Here is a 16,500-nt window from a genome sequence, read left to right as displayed (position 1 = left end):
TAAACCTGTTGGACATGGGGCCTGGCTAGCAAGATAGGGCCCTAGGTTTACAGGTTATAGGTGGATCCTGGTTTGGGCCTGGATTTTTGCTACCGGCCGTGTGTACCTGTCAAACAAGGGTTCCAACATTTCACTATGACAGACTGTGACTTCTCAAACCATGAGCCAGAATATGTCATTCCTGTTCTAAGCATTTGCTTGTCAGGTTTATGGTCTCCACGGCATGAAAGTAACTAACACACAGGCAGGTTGATTCTCCATCACACTTGTCTGCAGCTCTTGAGTGCTGTTGGCTGGTTTTGAAGAAAAATCATAGCCGGGCAGTGGTGGCACACACCTTTAATTCTAGCACTTGGGAGGCAGAGGCAGGCAGATTTATGAGTTCAAAACCAGCCTGGTCTACAGAGTGAGTTCCAGGACAGCAAGGGCTACACAAAGAAACCCTGTCTCAGGGAAAAAGAAGAAGAAGAAGAAGAAGAAGAAGAAGAGGAGGAAGAGGAAGAGGAAGAAGAAGAAAAATCATGTAAGAACTTGTGTCAAAATCAAGAATACCAACAAGAATGAAAATGTTCTTTTGGGCTACTAGTGGGTCTAACAGCACAGAAGTTGTTGTTCCAATTATGAGGAGATACTAAACTCTTTATATAACAATATGTGAGAAGAAATGATTGCAATTCAATAAACATTTCATGTCATAATTTGGACAATGGTTTTGACAATTTTATCAAACACTATACATCAAGTCTGATAGAATCCTCGTGAAAGTGTCTTTATCTCTGGATTTATCCACTTGATATCTCTAGAAAGCCTTATAATTCCATTTAAAATAGTCATCAAAAGAGACATGCGACATCCCACTGCAGTTCCAGCCACTTGGGAGGCTGAAATGGGCTTATTGCTTGAGCCCAGGAGTTCAAGGTCAGCCTAGGCAACTGAGCAAGAATGCATGCATGCAACGGGCTCAGAATGCGTGCATGTATGAGTGAGCAAATAAACAAAACCCAGTCCATGATGTCCTGCATGTTTCTTGTTACTTTACTTCCTAGTCAAAATCCATCCTATGTTTACTATCCATCCAAGAACAGTAGAACATGATTGTATGCAAGCCCTCGCAGGAGCCATTCCCCACCCCCACCCCCCACTTGATGTCTCCTGCCATTTTTTTGTCTTCCCTGCTGCTGCTGCACTCTCCTCACAGTCTCCCCAGAAAGCAAGGCAATCTTTGCTCAGAATCACTGGGGGGAAGACGGAGAAGTCTGAAGCAAATATTGTCCCTATTCAATTCATTCCACGTTCCATACTTCTAAAATCTGAAAATCCCTAAGAGCCCAAAGACCCAATTCCTTGCTCATTAACACTATAATCATCTTTAACATGAACAGGAGATGGAAAAGCCTCTGTTCCTGACTAATGAGAAGAAGCCTTCTGTTTGCTCCATCTGGGGTTCAGTGTCATGTTAAGGGCCATGCGTCATATAAAGATGTGAGATAGATGAAACCTCTCTCTTTAAAAAGAAATCGTGTGCTTAAAAAAAGTTTATTATGAGCCCAGAGTCATTTTCTGTAAATCGATTTTCATGAAAGAACACAGAAGACATAAAACAAACTTCCTTCAAGCTGTGCGTGTCCATGGGAAGCTGTCGCACACCCCGGCTGGAACTTCCTGAATCTCTTCTGCTTATGTGCAGCCTCACCCAAACCAATCCAACCCTCCTTCCTCCTTAAGTCATAGGATTTCAGTGCTGGGAGGGGGGTGACTGAACATTCCCAGAGAGGGAGGCGCAGGTGCTCCAGCGGGCAGGCTGTGGGATCAGCATGGACCAGCCTGCCTCCTGCCTGAAGTTAGTGCTCCTGCAAGTAGTTCTGAGGTCAAACACAAAGCTTTGGTGAGGTGCCTGGTCCTTTGTTAGTAAAACAGGTTCTTGGCTGCTGCCTATACTCACAGGATTAGCAGTGCGAACCACCTTTCCGGAAGGAACCAGGGAGCAAGAAGAGAGGTGATGAGGGTCATAGAAGGAGGAGGCATCCCTCGTCTGAATGTACAGTCTGCTATTCAGTTCCATTCTCCCTATTGTACGGCTTTAATTTCCCCACCTAGACATTTCTGTGGAGTACCTCCATCTTTGTAAGCACGGGTAAGCAATCGACATTCTTAAAAACACATTGTAGACAAACAGAAGAGGTCCTTCTATCTGGTCCTTAGTGGGTGGTTGTCTATATGCACCCCACCCAAGGCAATATGGTAATACTTATTTTGTGTCTGGTGAGAGAACAAAGTCTTTAATCAAAATTTGAAGCTCCTGTTTGATTACAACTAGTAGGCTTCAGATTCATCCGGTCTTCAAATGTTCAACTTTGCCACAGCAGGCATTAACCATTAACGGGTCCATAGCTGCTCCTGGCACAATTCCTGTGAGTTTACAGTGGAGTGCAGGGTCAATCACCCATCATTTTCAGCTTTATGGAAACTGAATGAGCCCTCATCAGTGGCCCCCGTGGAGCACCACCGATTTTTCTCAGAACTGTAAATATCATGTATTTCAACCTTGGGTTTTACAACTACCAATAACTGTTTCTTTCAGGGCTAAGAGCACTTTGGTTAGTAAATGCAAGCCCTGTGGTTCTGGATGTGTTCTAGAACCTTCTTCAGAGCCACACTCTATGGGCCTCCAGGAACTTTCACTTAAAAGAAGCATCTGCATATTCCAGGTTTCAGTTTTTCTTATAATTCATCCCTTAACCTACAATAAACCCTGAGTTCTTTTACTAAATAGAGACCATTATACTGTTTCAAAATCATGTCTGCAAATTGTTTAGTTTTTCCCACTTCAAGAAATAAAACTTGCTTTTCTACTTTGTAGAGTGTGTCATAAGGCTATATTTAGAAGCTGGTTTACCTGAACAGAATATGATAGTGGCTGGTTTGGGGAATTTTGTTTGTTGGCTTGCTTGCTTTCTAGCTTCCTTCTTATTCTTTTCTGGTCTCACACTATAGACCAGGATGGCCTAGAACTCACTATGCGAAATGGGCTGGCCTCAAACTGATGGCAACCCTTTAGCTTTAGACTCCTTCATTTCTGTGACCATAGGTGTGAGCCACCATTCCAGCACAACGGTGAAGTGTGAGACTAGATAGATCATAGGTACCTGGGCGTGTTCCTGGTGTGCATGTGCCTGCATACCTCCCCCCATACACACACAACACACACACACACACACACACACACACACACACACACACATTGTTGTAAATGAAACACAAGGTTTGGTGAATTGGAGGCAAGCAACTCTACCAATTGAATCACATTCCCAAGCTTCTCTTGATATATTCTTTTTCCCCTCTTTTTTTGTATTTATATATAAATACAAAAATTGTATGTAAATTATATATAAATACAAAATTATATGTAAATACAAAATAGTAAATTTTGTATTTATATATTTATTTTTATTAGATATTTTCTTCATTTACATTTCAAATGTTATCCCCTCTCATGGTTTCCCCCACTCCTGGAAGCCCCCTATTCCATCTTCCCTTCACCTGCTTCTATATGAGGTGTTCCTCCACTCAACCCACTCCCACCTCCCGGCCCTTAATTCCCCTACTCATAGAACCAAGGACCTCTCCTCCCATTGATGCCTGACAAGGAAATCCTCTGCTACATATGTAGCTGGAGCCATGTGTATTCCTTAGTTGATGGCTTAGTTCCTGGGAGATCTGGGGTGTCTGGTTGGTTGATATTATTGTTCTTCCAATGAGGTTGCAAACCCCTTTAGCTCCTTCAGTCCTTTCTCTAACTCCTCCATTGGGGACTCCATACACAGTCCTATGGTTGGCTGCAAGAATCTGCCTCTATATCTACAAGGCTCTGGGAAGGCCTCTCAGGAGACAGTTATATTAGGCTCCTTTCAGCAAGCATTTCTTGGCATCCACAATAGTGTTCAGCGTTTGGTGACTATGGGATGAATCCCCAGGTGGGACAATCTCTGGAAGACCTTTCCTTCAGTCTCTGCTCTACACTTTATCTCCATATTTACTCCCGTGAGTATTGTGTTCCCATTTTCAGAAGAACCAAAGTTCCCACACTTTGGTCTTCCTTCTTCTTGAACTTCATGTGGTCTGTAAATTGAATCTTGGGTATTCAGAGCTTTTGGGCTAATATCCACTTACCAGTGAGTGCATATCATGTATATTCTTTTGTGACTGGGTTACCTCATTTGGGATGATATTTTCTAGTTCCATCCATTTGCCTAAGAATTTAATGAATTCATTGCTTTTAAGAGGTGAGTAGTACTCCATTGTGTAAATATACCACATTTTCTGTATTCCTCGTTGAAAGGTATCTGGGTTCTTTCCAGCTTCTGGCTATTATAAATAAGGCTGCTGTGAACATAGTGGAGCATGTGTCCTTATTACATGTTGGAGCATCTTCTGGGTATATGCCCAGGAGTGGTGTAGCTGGGTCCTCAGGTAATAATATGTCCAATTTTCTGAAAAACCACCAAACTGATTTCCAAAGTGGTTGTACCAGCTTGTAATTTCATCAGCAATGGAGAAGTGTTCCTCTTTCTCCATATCCTTTGTAGCATCTGCTGTCACCTGAGTTTTTGATTTTAGCCATTCTGACTGGTATGAGGTGGAATCTCAGGGTTGTTTTGATTTGCATTTCCCTGATAACTAAGTATATTAAATATTTCTTTAGGTGCTTCTCAGTATTTTAGTATTCCACAGTTGAAAATTCTTTGTTTAGTTCTGTACCCCATTTTTAATAGGGTTATTTGATTCTCTGGAGTCTAACTTCTTGAATTCTTTGTTTATGTTGGATATTAGCCCTCTATCACGTGTAGGATTGATAAAGATGTTTTCCCAATCTTTTGGTTGCTCTTTTGTCCTGTTGACAGTGCCCTTTGCCTTACAGAAGCTTTGCAGTTTTATGAGGTCCCATTTGCCAATTCTTGATCTTAGAGCATAGGGCATTGGTGTTCTTTCTGTTCAGGAAATTTTCCCCTGTGACCATGTGATTGAGGTACTTCCCCACTCTTTCTTCTATAAGTTTCAGTGCATCTGGTTTTATGTGGAGGCCCTTGATCCACTTGGACTTGATCTTTGTACAGGGAGATAAGAATGGGTCCATTTGTGTTTTCCTACATGCAGACTGCCAGTTGAAAGAGTACCATTTGTTAAAAATGCTCTCTTTTTTCCACTGGATGGTTTTAGCTTCTGTGTTGAAGACCAAGTGATGCTCTGTGTGTGGGTTCATTTATGGGTGTTCAATTCTATTCCATTGATCTTCCTGCCTCTCTTTGTACCATGCAGTTTTTTATCGCTAATACTCGGTAATACAGCTTGATATCAGGGATGGCCATTCCACCAGAAGTTTTTATTGTTGAGAATAGTTTTTGCTATTCTGGATTGTTTCTTATTCTAAATGAATTTGAAAATTGCTCTTTCTAACTCTTTGAAGTACTGAGTTGGAATTTTGATAGGGATTGCATTGAATCTGTAGATTGCTTTCAGCAAGATGGCTATTTTTACTATATTAATCCTGCCAATCCATGAGCAAAGGGAGATCTTTGTCGATTTCTTTCTTCAGAGACTTGAAGTTCTTGTCATACAAATCTTTCACTTGCTTGGTTAGAGTCACACCAAGGTATGCAATATTATTTGTGACTATTGTAAAAGGTGTGGTTTCCTTAATTTCTTTCTAAGTTTGTTTATCTTTTGAGTAGAGGAAGACTACTGATTGTTTGAGTTAATTTTATTTCCAGCCATATTGCTGAAGTTGTTTACCAGGAGTTTTCTGGTGGAATTTTTGGTATCACTTAAGTACACTATCATATCATCTGCAAATAGTGATAGTTTGACTTCTTCCTTTCCAATTTGTATCCCATTGACCTCATTTTATTGTCTAATTGCTCTAACTAGAACTTCGAGCACTATGTTGAGTAGATAGGGAGAGAGTGGGCAGCCTTGTATAATCTCTGATTTTAGTGGAATTGCTTCATGTTTCTGTCCACTTAGTTTGATGTTGGCTAGTGGTTTGCTCTATATTGCTTTTACTATGTTTAGGTATGGGCCTTGAATTCCTGATGTTTCCAAGACCTTTAACATGAAAGGATGCTGAATTTTATCAAATGCTTTTCAGCACTGAATGAGATGATCATGTGGTTCTTTTCTTTGAGTTTGTTTATGTAGTGGATTACATTGATGGATTTCCATATCCTGGACCATCCCTGCATCCCTGGGATGAAGACTACTTGATCACGGGTAAATGATCATTTTGATGTGTTCTTGGATTCAGTTGGCAAGAATTTTATTGAGTATTTTTGCATCAATATTCATAGGGGAAATTGGTCTGAAGTTCTCTTTCTTTGTTGAGTCTTTGAGTGGTTTAGGTATAAGTATAATTGTGGCTTCATAGTAGTGTTCCTTCTGTTTCTATTTTGTGGAATAGTTTGAAGAGTATTGGAATAAGGTCTCCTTTGAAGGTCTAATAGAATCTCCACTAACCCATCTGGTCCTGGGCTTTTTTTGGTTGGAGACTTTTAATGACTGCTTTTGTTTCTTTAGTGGTTATGGGACTATTTACATTGTTTATGTGATCCTGTTTAAACTTTGGCACCTAAGTATATGTCTAGAAAATTGTCCATTTCATTCAGATGTTCCAATTTTGTCGAGTATAAGCTTTTGTAGTAGGATCTGATGATTTTTTGAATTTCTACAGTTTCCATTGTTATGTCTCCCTTTTCATTTATTAATTTGAATATTGTCTCTGTGTCCTCTGGTTAGTCTGGCTAAGGGTTTATCGATCTGTTGATCTTGTTAAAGAATCAGCTCCTGCTTTTGTTGATTCTTTTTTTTTAAAGATTTTTTATTTATTTATTATATGTAAGTACACTGTAGCTGTCTTCAGACACACTAGAAGAGGGCATCTGATCTCATTACAGATGGTTGTGAGCCACCATGTGGTTGCTGGGATTTGAACTCATGACCTCTGGAAGAGCAGTTAGTGCTCTTAACTGGAGCTATCTCTCCAGCCCCTTGTTGATTCTTTATATAGTTCTTTTTGTTTCTATTTGTTTGATTTCAGCCCTGAGTTTGATTATTTCCTACCATCTACTCCTCTTGGGTGTATTTGCTTCTTTTTGTTCTAGAGCTTTCAGGTGTGCTGTCAAGCTGCTAGTGTAAGCTCTCTCCAATTTCTTTTTGGAGGCACTTAGAGCTTTGAATTTTCCTCTTAGCACTGGTTTCCTTGTATCCCATAAGTTTTGGTATGACGTGTCTTCATGTTCATTAAATTCTAAAAATTCTTTAGTTTCTTTATTTCTTCCTTGAACAAATTATCATTGAGTAGAGCATTGTTCAGTTTCCATGTTTATGTGCGTTTTCCGTTGTTTTGGTGGAATTTAAAACCAGCTTTAGTTCATGGTGATCACATAGCATCCATGGGATGATTTCAGTCTTCTTGTATCTGTTGAGGCCTGATTTGTGACCAATTATATGTTCAGTTTTGGAAAAGGTACCATGAGGTGCTGAGAAGATATGTTCTTTTGATTTAGGATGAAATGTTCTATAAATATCCATTAGATCCATTTGGCTCATAACTTCTGTTAGTGTCACTGTGTCTCTGTTTAGTTTCTGTTTCCATGGCCTGTGCATTGCTGAGAGTGGGATGTTGAAGTCTCTATTATTGTTTGGGGTACAATGTGTGCTTTGAACTATAGTAAAGTTTCTTTTATGAATGTGGGTGCCCTTGCATTTGGGGCATAAATGTTCAGAATTGAGAGTTCATCTTAGTAGATGTTTCCTTTGACCAGTATAAAGTATCCTTCCTTATCTTTTTTGATAACTTTTGATTGAAAGGCAATTTTATTCAATATTAGAATGGCTACTCCAGCTTGCTTCTTGGGACCATTTGTTAAGAAAATTGTTTTCCAACCTTTTACTCTGCGGTAATGTCCGTCTTAGTCACTGAGATGCATTTCCTGTATGCAGCAAAATGCTAGGTCTTGTTTAAGTATCCAGTGTGTTAGTCTATGTCTTTTTATTGGGGAATTGATTCCATTGATGTTAAGAGATATTAAGGAAAAGTGATTTTTTACTTCCTGTTATTTTTGTTGTTATAGGAATTATGTTTATGTGGCTATCTTCTTTTGGGTTTGTTGAAAGATTACTTTCTTGCCTTTTCTAGGCTGCAATTTCCCTCCTTGTGTTGGCATTTTCCATCTAATACCTTTGTAGAGCTGAATTTGCAGAAAGATCTGTGTAAATTTGGTTTTGTCATAGAATATCTAGTTTTCTCTGTCTATGGTAATTGAGAAGTTTGCTGGGTATAGTAGCCTGGGCTGGCATTTGTGTTCTCTGAGGGTATCTATCCAGGATCTTCTAGCTTTCATAGTTTCTGGTGAGAAGTCTGTTGTAATTCTGATAGGTCTGCCTTTATATGTTACTTGACCTTTTCCCCTTACTGCTTTTAATATTCTTTCTTTGTTTTGTGCATTTGGTGTTTTGACTATTATGTGACAGGAGGAATTTCTATTCTGGTACAGTCTATTTGGAGTTTGGTAGGCTTCTTATATGTTCATGGGCATCTCTTTCTTTAGGTTAGGAATGTTTTCTTCTATAATATTGTTGAAGATATTTACTGGCCCTTTAAGCTGGGAATCTTCACTTTCTTCTACACCTGTTATCCTAAGGTTTTGTCTTCTCTTTGTATCCTGGATTTCCTGGATGTTTTGGGTTAGGAGCTTTTTACAAATTGCATTTTCTTTGACTTTTTTGTCAATGGTTTCTATGGTATCTTCTGCACCTGAGATCGTCTCTTCTATCTCTTGTATTCTGTTGGTGATGCTTGCATCTATGACTCCTGATCTCTTTCCTGGGTTTTCTAACTCCAGGGTTGTCTCCGTTTTTGATTTATTTTTTGTTTCTATTTCCATTTTTAAATCCTGGATGGTTTTGTTCTTTTCATTTGCCTATTTGACTGTGTTTTCCTGTAATTCTTTAAGGGATTTTTGTGTTTTGTCTTTAAGGGCTTCTACCTGTTTACCTGTGTTCTCCTGTATTTCTTTAAGGGAGTTATTTATGTCCTTCTTAAAGTCCTCTATTATCATCATGAGAAGTGATTTTTAGATCCAAATCTTGCTTTTCTGGTGTGATGGTGTATCCAGGACTTGTTATGTTGGGAGAATTGGGTTCTGATGATGCCAAGTAACCTTGGTTTCTGTTGCTTATGTTCTTATGCTTCCCCCTAACACACACACCATCTGATTATCTCTAGTGCTACCTGCCCTTGCTGTGATTCTGGTTGTGTCAGAACTCCTCAGAATCCAGCTATCTCTGTGGTCCTGTGATCCCAGTATCCTGTCATCCTGAGATCCTGGGTATATCAGAGCTCCTGGGAATTAAGCTGCCTCTGGGGCCCTGAGATCATGGTGTGACCAAGCTCCTATGATCCTGTGATCCAGGGATCCTGGGGGTTTTAGAGTGCCTAGGAGTGGAGCTTCCTCTGGGTGTTATGGGACTGGTTGCAGAGTTCACTCCCATGGTAAACCAGCCCAGACCAGAAGGTACCCATGTTACTGGTCGGGCGGGGTTCCTATGTCCTGGAGCCTGCTGTATCCAGTTATGTCCGGTGGTGTTGGGACAGATGTTATGTCCTCTTCAACTCTGATCCTATGATCCTGGGCATCTTAGAGCACCTGGAAATGTCACTTCCCCTGGATTTTATGGGACTGGCTGCAGATTTTATGGAACATGCCCAAGGTAAACCAGCCCAGCTCTTGATATATTCTTTAGGAAGGCAGAAGTTATGGGGACATCTCATTTCTGCAGAGAGACCAATGAATAGAGGGACTGAGATACCCAGCCAACAGCCAAGGAAGTGGGCACAGCTTTCCAACCCCAGACAGAGTATCAGATGGCTCTAGGCCCATTTGATTTCTTGGTTGCAAGGACATACTAATAACAACCAGCTACACTACTCCAGAATTCCTGACCCATAGAACCTGTGGGGTAAGAAAGAATAAAATTTCAATATGCAAAATGTGATTTCAATCTCTTTAGGAGCAATTGGTAATTAAGATGGATGGAAATAAAATAACAGAGAAATGCCACCCATTGACCCATCTCATGATCTTTTCATAGTCTTAATTTAGCAAGGCAATAAAGCAGAGTGTATCCCCCACAGCTGCGATGCCTCTCCAAGCAAAGGGAGCTTGTTGAGTGAGGAAAATTAGGATTGTTTATAAGTAAAGTGATAACCAAGTAATAGGAGACCTGCCCTATATGTGGCGGCATCAACCTTTAGGTGTGTATATGGGTGTCATTATCTCACCTGGACTGCACATTAATTTCAAATTAAACTCATCATACTCCCAATTTATGAGATGCCTCTTAACACCCACAACCAGGAACCAGGAGCATCTTCTCCTGAGGACATACTCCCAGAGTGGGGATGGTAAGATTCTCTGTTCTCCCCCCCCAACTCTTCTCTCTCTCTCTCTCTCTCTCTCTCTCTCTCTCTCTCTCTCTCTCTCTCTCTGTCTACACCCCACCAGATGATTTTGAAACTCTTGCATAAATCAAGGTGACATTCTAGTCCCGTAATGAAATGCAAAGCAGCAGGAATTTCTCAACAGCCAAGATGTCAAACGTCAAACATTCAATGTTGAGGCCATGACTGGAGAGCCTTGGCCACGACCATTGACTGTTGGCTGAGAACTTCAGTCCCTCTAGTCATAGGTGTCTATTCAGAACTGAGATGTCCCCATACTTCTGCCTTTCCTAAAGAATATATCAAAAGGGGGTTGACCACAACATTCAGTTATAGAGTAGCTTGCCTTGCATGTGCCAACCATAGATTCTATCTACAGCAGCACATGGTGCTTGGGTCCCCACTTTCCAGTTTTCAGAGTCACTCGAGATTTCCAAAAGGCTCTGATGATGGCATCCCATCCCCCACAGGGCTCTGGGTGACTGCATGCCTGCACATTAATGGCTTAAACGTTTATTTCAGAATTGTATCCTCTTACAAATGTCTTTTGCCTGTGTGGAGGTGCCAATGCTTCACGGAGTGGGTCTTGCTGGTATGGGGGTGTGAGACCGTGCATTTTAAGGTGTGTGGGAATGCCCTAATGAGAGGGGAAATGTCTAGAAGTGAAAGGATTTGCATTTAATTCCCCTTTGTGACCATGACCAGGGCAATGATGCTAACACCATCTTAATGAGCCCTACCTCAGCCCTAATCTCATAAAGCCCTCAAGAGAGAAAATTTTCAAAAGGCAAATCTGTTTCTCCCTTCTGATACTTGGCCTGATCCGAGGGATTCTGGGAACACAAAACGTAGCATGAATCCGCAGAGGCATTAAAAAGTCTGACCGACCTTACAATGATGAGCCAAAGCACAGTTACGTTACAGCTTGCATATTTATTGAACAAATCCTACTAAAATAGCTAAAATACATTGGGTACTTATGAGAGGACCACGTTACAAAAGCCTGTGTGTTTGGCAGCGCACACTGCAATTCTACATAAATGCCACAAATGCACAATACCGTTTCCTTGCTTTATTTACATAGCTGATATATCTACCCTAACAAAGGTGGGGGTAGGGAGAGTGCACAAGAAACTCAGGCCAGAGGGGACGCGAGAGAGAACGAAGAGGGACAGTGCATGCGTCACTGGTGTTTTAACAGTCAGAAGCGCAAACAGTTCAGAACAAGGCCTGCCCTGTCAAAGGAGGAGCTAAAGACGTTATATAAAAATTAAGGTGGGCTTTCAGTCTGGCTAACACAACAACATTCCGTGAGGAGATGGCATTGTCAGATTTTATGTTTGTTTATCCATTTCATTGGGAGCAAGGACAAAAATGTAAAATCTACACCTTGCTTATCAAAACTGCCAAAAAAAGGTCTTTGGCCTTTCTTCATCATCATCACCACCATCATCATCACCACCACCACCACCACCACCGTCATCACTATCATAATCCTCATCTTCATCATCATTCTTTTGTAAATACATTTTTCCAGTTTCAACTTTGGGAAAGGGATAATTTTCAAATTTCTACTCAAATGCCAGTACTTTGGACTTTTTTCCCCACATGGCACTTATTAAAAGAGTGGACTTTTACCCTCCCCCCCCCAATATCTAGTCAAAAAGAATCTAAAGAGATAACCTCAGGATGCCTGGAAAAAAAATTATTGCTTTTCTTTTTCTAAGTCAGGCAGGTGAGGCTGCAGAAAGAAAGAGATCTGGTAGGTCAGTTACAGTTTTGTGATTGCTCCTGCTACCGTGACTGCACATCCGCCAGGGCCAGTCACGAGAGGACAGCCTCTCACACTCTTGGTAGCATCCGCTCAACCTACAACACTGAAGAAGAAAGCCACACTCAAGACACAAGGGAAACAAGTCAGTCCAGTCTAGAGAAGAACATTCCAGGAAACAGAGTACCAACACCTTCTTAGAACATAGAAATAAAAAACAACTCCACCAGAGCTACCTCGCCAAGGAGCATGTTGAAAGTCCAAAATAGCACCATTCATCAGTGTCTCAGGCCCTGTGGCAGCGTCTCGGCCACTTACCACAAGGAAACAATGAGTTTCAAACTACTTCTATACATCAAAAGAGTACATGGGTAAAATATAGATATACAGACAATTGATGAACATAATCTACTAGGATTATTACATCTAAATGAAAAAAAAAAAGTGGGGGACTCTCAGCCTCTGCAAGAAGCAGTCGGGAGCTATGTGATGAAAGGCAGGAGTGGACCAGTCATGAGAGCAGTAGGAGTTTTGAGTTGTGGAAGACATTGTTGTAGCGAACCAGGCCTGAAGGCCCACCTGTAGGGGGTTGTAAACGTGGATTCACAGTGTGAAAATTCTGAGCGTTTTCACTTGAGTCAGAATGATTAAAAACTGGTTTGATGAAACCTATTTGTCCACTGTAAATTCTCTAAAGCCAGGCTTAGAGTCCCATAGTTTCTTCTTATAGTTGATGATTTACACAGAAAAAAAATCCCATATATGATACCAAGACCTCATCAAAACCCCATACACGATATGCAATACAAATGGAGGTGGGACAGTTAAAAAGGGTGGAGGTAACCGATGGCTGGGGAGCAGAGTTCATGGCTGCCAGGCGGAGTCAGCGAGGCAGCACCGGTCTCCTCCGTCTTCTTGCGGTTCACTTCCTTAGGAATGGGAAGTCTTCCCTGCAGGAGAAGACAATCAGAGAAACAGACAGGCACACACACACACACACACACACACACACACAAATATACTTAGTCACACTTTTAAAACCATCTTTATCTCTAACGGTTTTGCTTCTCTACCTTCTTCTTTTCCTGGAACTTTTTCTATTGTGTAAACAGTTTATATATTAACAGTATTCTCCTGAATGTAAATATTAGGTCAGGAGGGGATGAAGCGGTTGAAGACCAGTTTTCCTTCGCTCCTGTAAACTGTTCTTTCATGGTGGTGATATCCTTCCTCAGAGGACATCTGGGGACAGTTGCTAGTATTAGACAGGACCCAGGATTGAGCTGTGTTCGGAGTAGACATAGAAGTGCTAATACATTTTTAAAGTTTTCTTTTATGTGTATGAGTGTCTGCCTATATGCTCATGTGTGCACAACATGTGGGCCTGGTGTTCACAGAGGACAGAAGAAGGCATTGGATCCTCGGAACAGAGGCTGTGAACCACCGTGTGAATTTTAGGAGCTGAACCCAGGTCTTCCGCAAGAACAGAAAGTGTTCTTAAGGGAAGGGGTGGGTGGGAGGACAGGGGAAGAGAAAGGGGCTTATGGGACTTTCAGGGAGTGGGGGGCTAGAAAAGGGGAAATCATTTGAAATGTAAATAAAAAATTATATCGAATAAAAAAAAAAGAAAAAAAAGAAGTTCATTTATTCTTCATGAGGAATAAAGCGTGAAGGTGGTAAGCCTGACATTATTCACAATAAATTTTGAATAACAAGGAAAAAGAGTGAGACAATCCAGATTCCAATGAATACTGCTCGAAAGGGTACAAAATTGTTAAGATTTTATTTGGGAGAAATTTGCCAATGTGTAAAAAAGTTTCAGACCCCTGTATTTACGCTTAATTTCAGTTTTAAAAATTATTTTGAAGAAATAATCATGAGCCCTTGTCACAGCTCACACCTGGAGCTTAAAAAAAAAAAAAAAAGAACCAGAGGACCAGGGAGTTTGCTGTAATACTGTGTCCCCTGGTAATGTCAGAAGCTTCAACTAAAAGGTCTCACCAACATGACTGCTTAAACATGAGCTGAACAAGGACAAAAAAAAAAAAAACTTTCTTAACCACTGAATCAGCCATCTTTCTAAATCCATATAAGTGTGTATGTGTGTGTGTGTGTGTGTGTGTGTGTCTGTCTGTCTGTCTGTCTGTGTGTCTGTATGTGTCTATGTCTCTCTCTCTCTCTCTCTCTCTCTCTCTCTCTGTGTGTGTGTGTGTGTGTCTCTCTCTCTCTCTCTCTCTCTCTCTCTGTGTGTGTGTGTGTGTGTGTGTGTCTCTCTCTCTCTCTCTCTCTCTCTCTCTCTCTCTCTCTCTGTGTGTGTGTGTGTGTGTTTCATTTTCAATGGATAATGTGGTGGAAGGTTGACAGTAGTCTATTTTCTATTGCACTACTTAAAATATATCACCATGCATACACCTTTTCTAGGCAAGCCTTACTCTATAAGCAACTGGCACACTTCATACAAGTGCCAATCATCAGGACTAAAACGGTACCCAAGATGGAAGTGTTTGAGAGATACACAGTGTAAAAGGATCCCAGATAACAGCTACAGGAAAGAGGAGGAGAGCTAGAAACCACAGCCAGAGGCTCCTGAGACTCTGTAAGTCCCTCCTTACACAACCAATGGCGGACAGGCGATAAACTCACTGTGCTGCTTCTGCTGACACAGGAGACGGGCAGTGATGCGCAGTCTCCCTCAGAACCCAGCAGCCAGAGGGCAGGTCAGGGGGGCCCTCTGACCAACTGACATAAAAGTCTTCATCTATTAAAAATGGAAGACCGCCTGCATGTCGCATTCACACACCTCACTCAGTGAAGACAAAGCTCTCTCTAAATCAAACAACTCATTTTTGGTATTTTCCTAGGGAAAACATTAGCCTTTGCAGTTTTTGAGTATTTATGTTCCAGTCAATGGAGTTGACCACTTGGAAGTACTTGGTTACTAGATGAAAGTATTGTGCAGTTGTGAAGATAATTCAGATCTTGAAATTCTAGTATCCAGTACACAAAATAAAAACAAAAATTAAAAAATCCACTGATAATTCTCCAAGTAATACCACGCCCCCACACCCCCAATCTGCCCAGTTAGTGTGGACTCAAAACTGTTCCAAAGTTAGCACACTGCTGCGTGTTGGTTTGTGAGACTCAGTTCCACTAACTGTTGACCTCCAGGAAAAAACACACACTACAAAATGAAATCTGAGAGCTAGGGAAGAGTTATCTCCAAAAACAAAACAAAACAAAACAAACAAAAAACCCTGGACTATTTCAGATCTAAATTTAGCTCTTCTATTTATTTTTCTCTAACTTCATTGTCTTCCTTCTCTAGTGCCAAACACTCACGCACTTCAGCACGCCTCACTGGTGTCCTCCATGCTTGCACCCATTGCTGGCGTTTAAGTCTACAGAGAGAAACATCCTTTCCCCATCTGCTTTTAACTAGGATCTATGGGAGGTACCAAGGTACCTGGCAACAGACCATGCCAGAAGGTCATGCAGAAGCATGCTACTGAAAGACCCCGAGAGCTAATAAACTCAACCACCTTCCATGGGACAAACTCCCAGAGAGAGATGCTCTCCGTACCTCCTTTTTGGAGCCTGGATTTACTAGATCACAATCTCTGTCCCTGGCACTTACTGTGTGGTTTTAAAGCTTTGTCTGTCTCTAATGCACCATCTGTCCCCAGAAGTCAGGCCTTGCAATAGTTGTGGAGACAGTTACCATTCTCCATCACCCACAGGTAATGATCCTTGTGAGACAGAGACTTGAGTAATCTAGAAGCCTGAGGATGGACGGCAGGCAGAGGTGCTCATGCCCACATCAAGCCTGCTCCGCCAGAAGCCACACCCAGATGGACATTCCTTCTGATGACTGCTAGTCTGGCCCCAGTTACTAAGTAATGTGCTTTGGACCAAGTAATCTGAGATTACCTTTCATGAAGGTATGCAAAGGTATCCTTCTGGAAAAAGGATAAGTATATTATGTTTAAAAGACTACTTCATATTTAATGAAGGTATAACAAGATAACTGAAGGCCTGTCCCTCCTACTTACTGTGCCCGCCATGAAGCATGCTGTAGCGTAGATGAGAAACGCAGGGAAGGGAAGGACCTCTGCCTTCACACCTCACCGAGGACCCTCATCTGGTCTTACCCACTGGCTTGATATTGTCAGTATGGAAGGGGGCTGTGGGAAGGCCTGACTGAGGTAGGAATTGACTACACTGTCCCTTTCACCCT

The 16,500-nt window shown here is 41.4% G+C and overlaps 1 protein-coding gene across 3 annotated transcripts in view; it reads right to left on the bottom strand.

Annotated features, from left to right (window-relative positions):
* Positions 1–12,699: 12,699 nt before the first annotated feature.
* Nrep (neuronal regeneration related protein) overlaps positions 12,700–16,500 on the bottom strand; it is a 27,470-nt gene continuing 23,669 nt past the window's right edge. For all 3 annotated transcript variants that reach the window (XM_052155321.1, XM_052155322.1, XM_052155323.1), the window contains exon 5: positions 12,700–13,216. In XM_052155321.1, the coding sequence (XP_052011281.1) occupies positions 13,091–13,216 (126 nt within the window). In that variant the 3' untranslated portion in view covers positions 12,700–13,090. The remainder of the gene's footprint in view (positions 13,217–16,500) is intronic.

This window comes from Apodemus sylvaticus, chromosome 13 (genome assembly GCF_947179515.1).
Source record: "Apodemus sylvaticus chromosome 13, mApoSyl1.1, whole genome shotgun sequence".
Lineage (NCBI taxonomy): Eukaryota > Metazoa > Chordata > Mammalia > Rodentia > Muridae > Apodemus > Apodemus sylvaticus.
The sequence above is the reverse complement of the archived record's forward strand: the minus strand, read 5'-3'. Positions and strand labels throughout refer to the sequence as shown.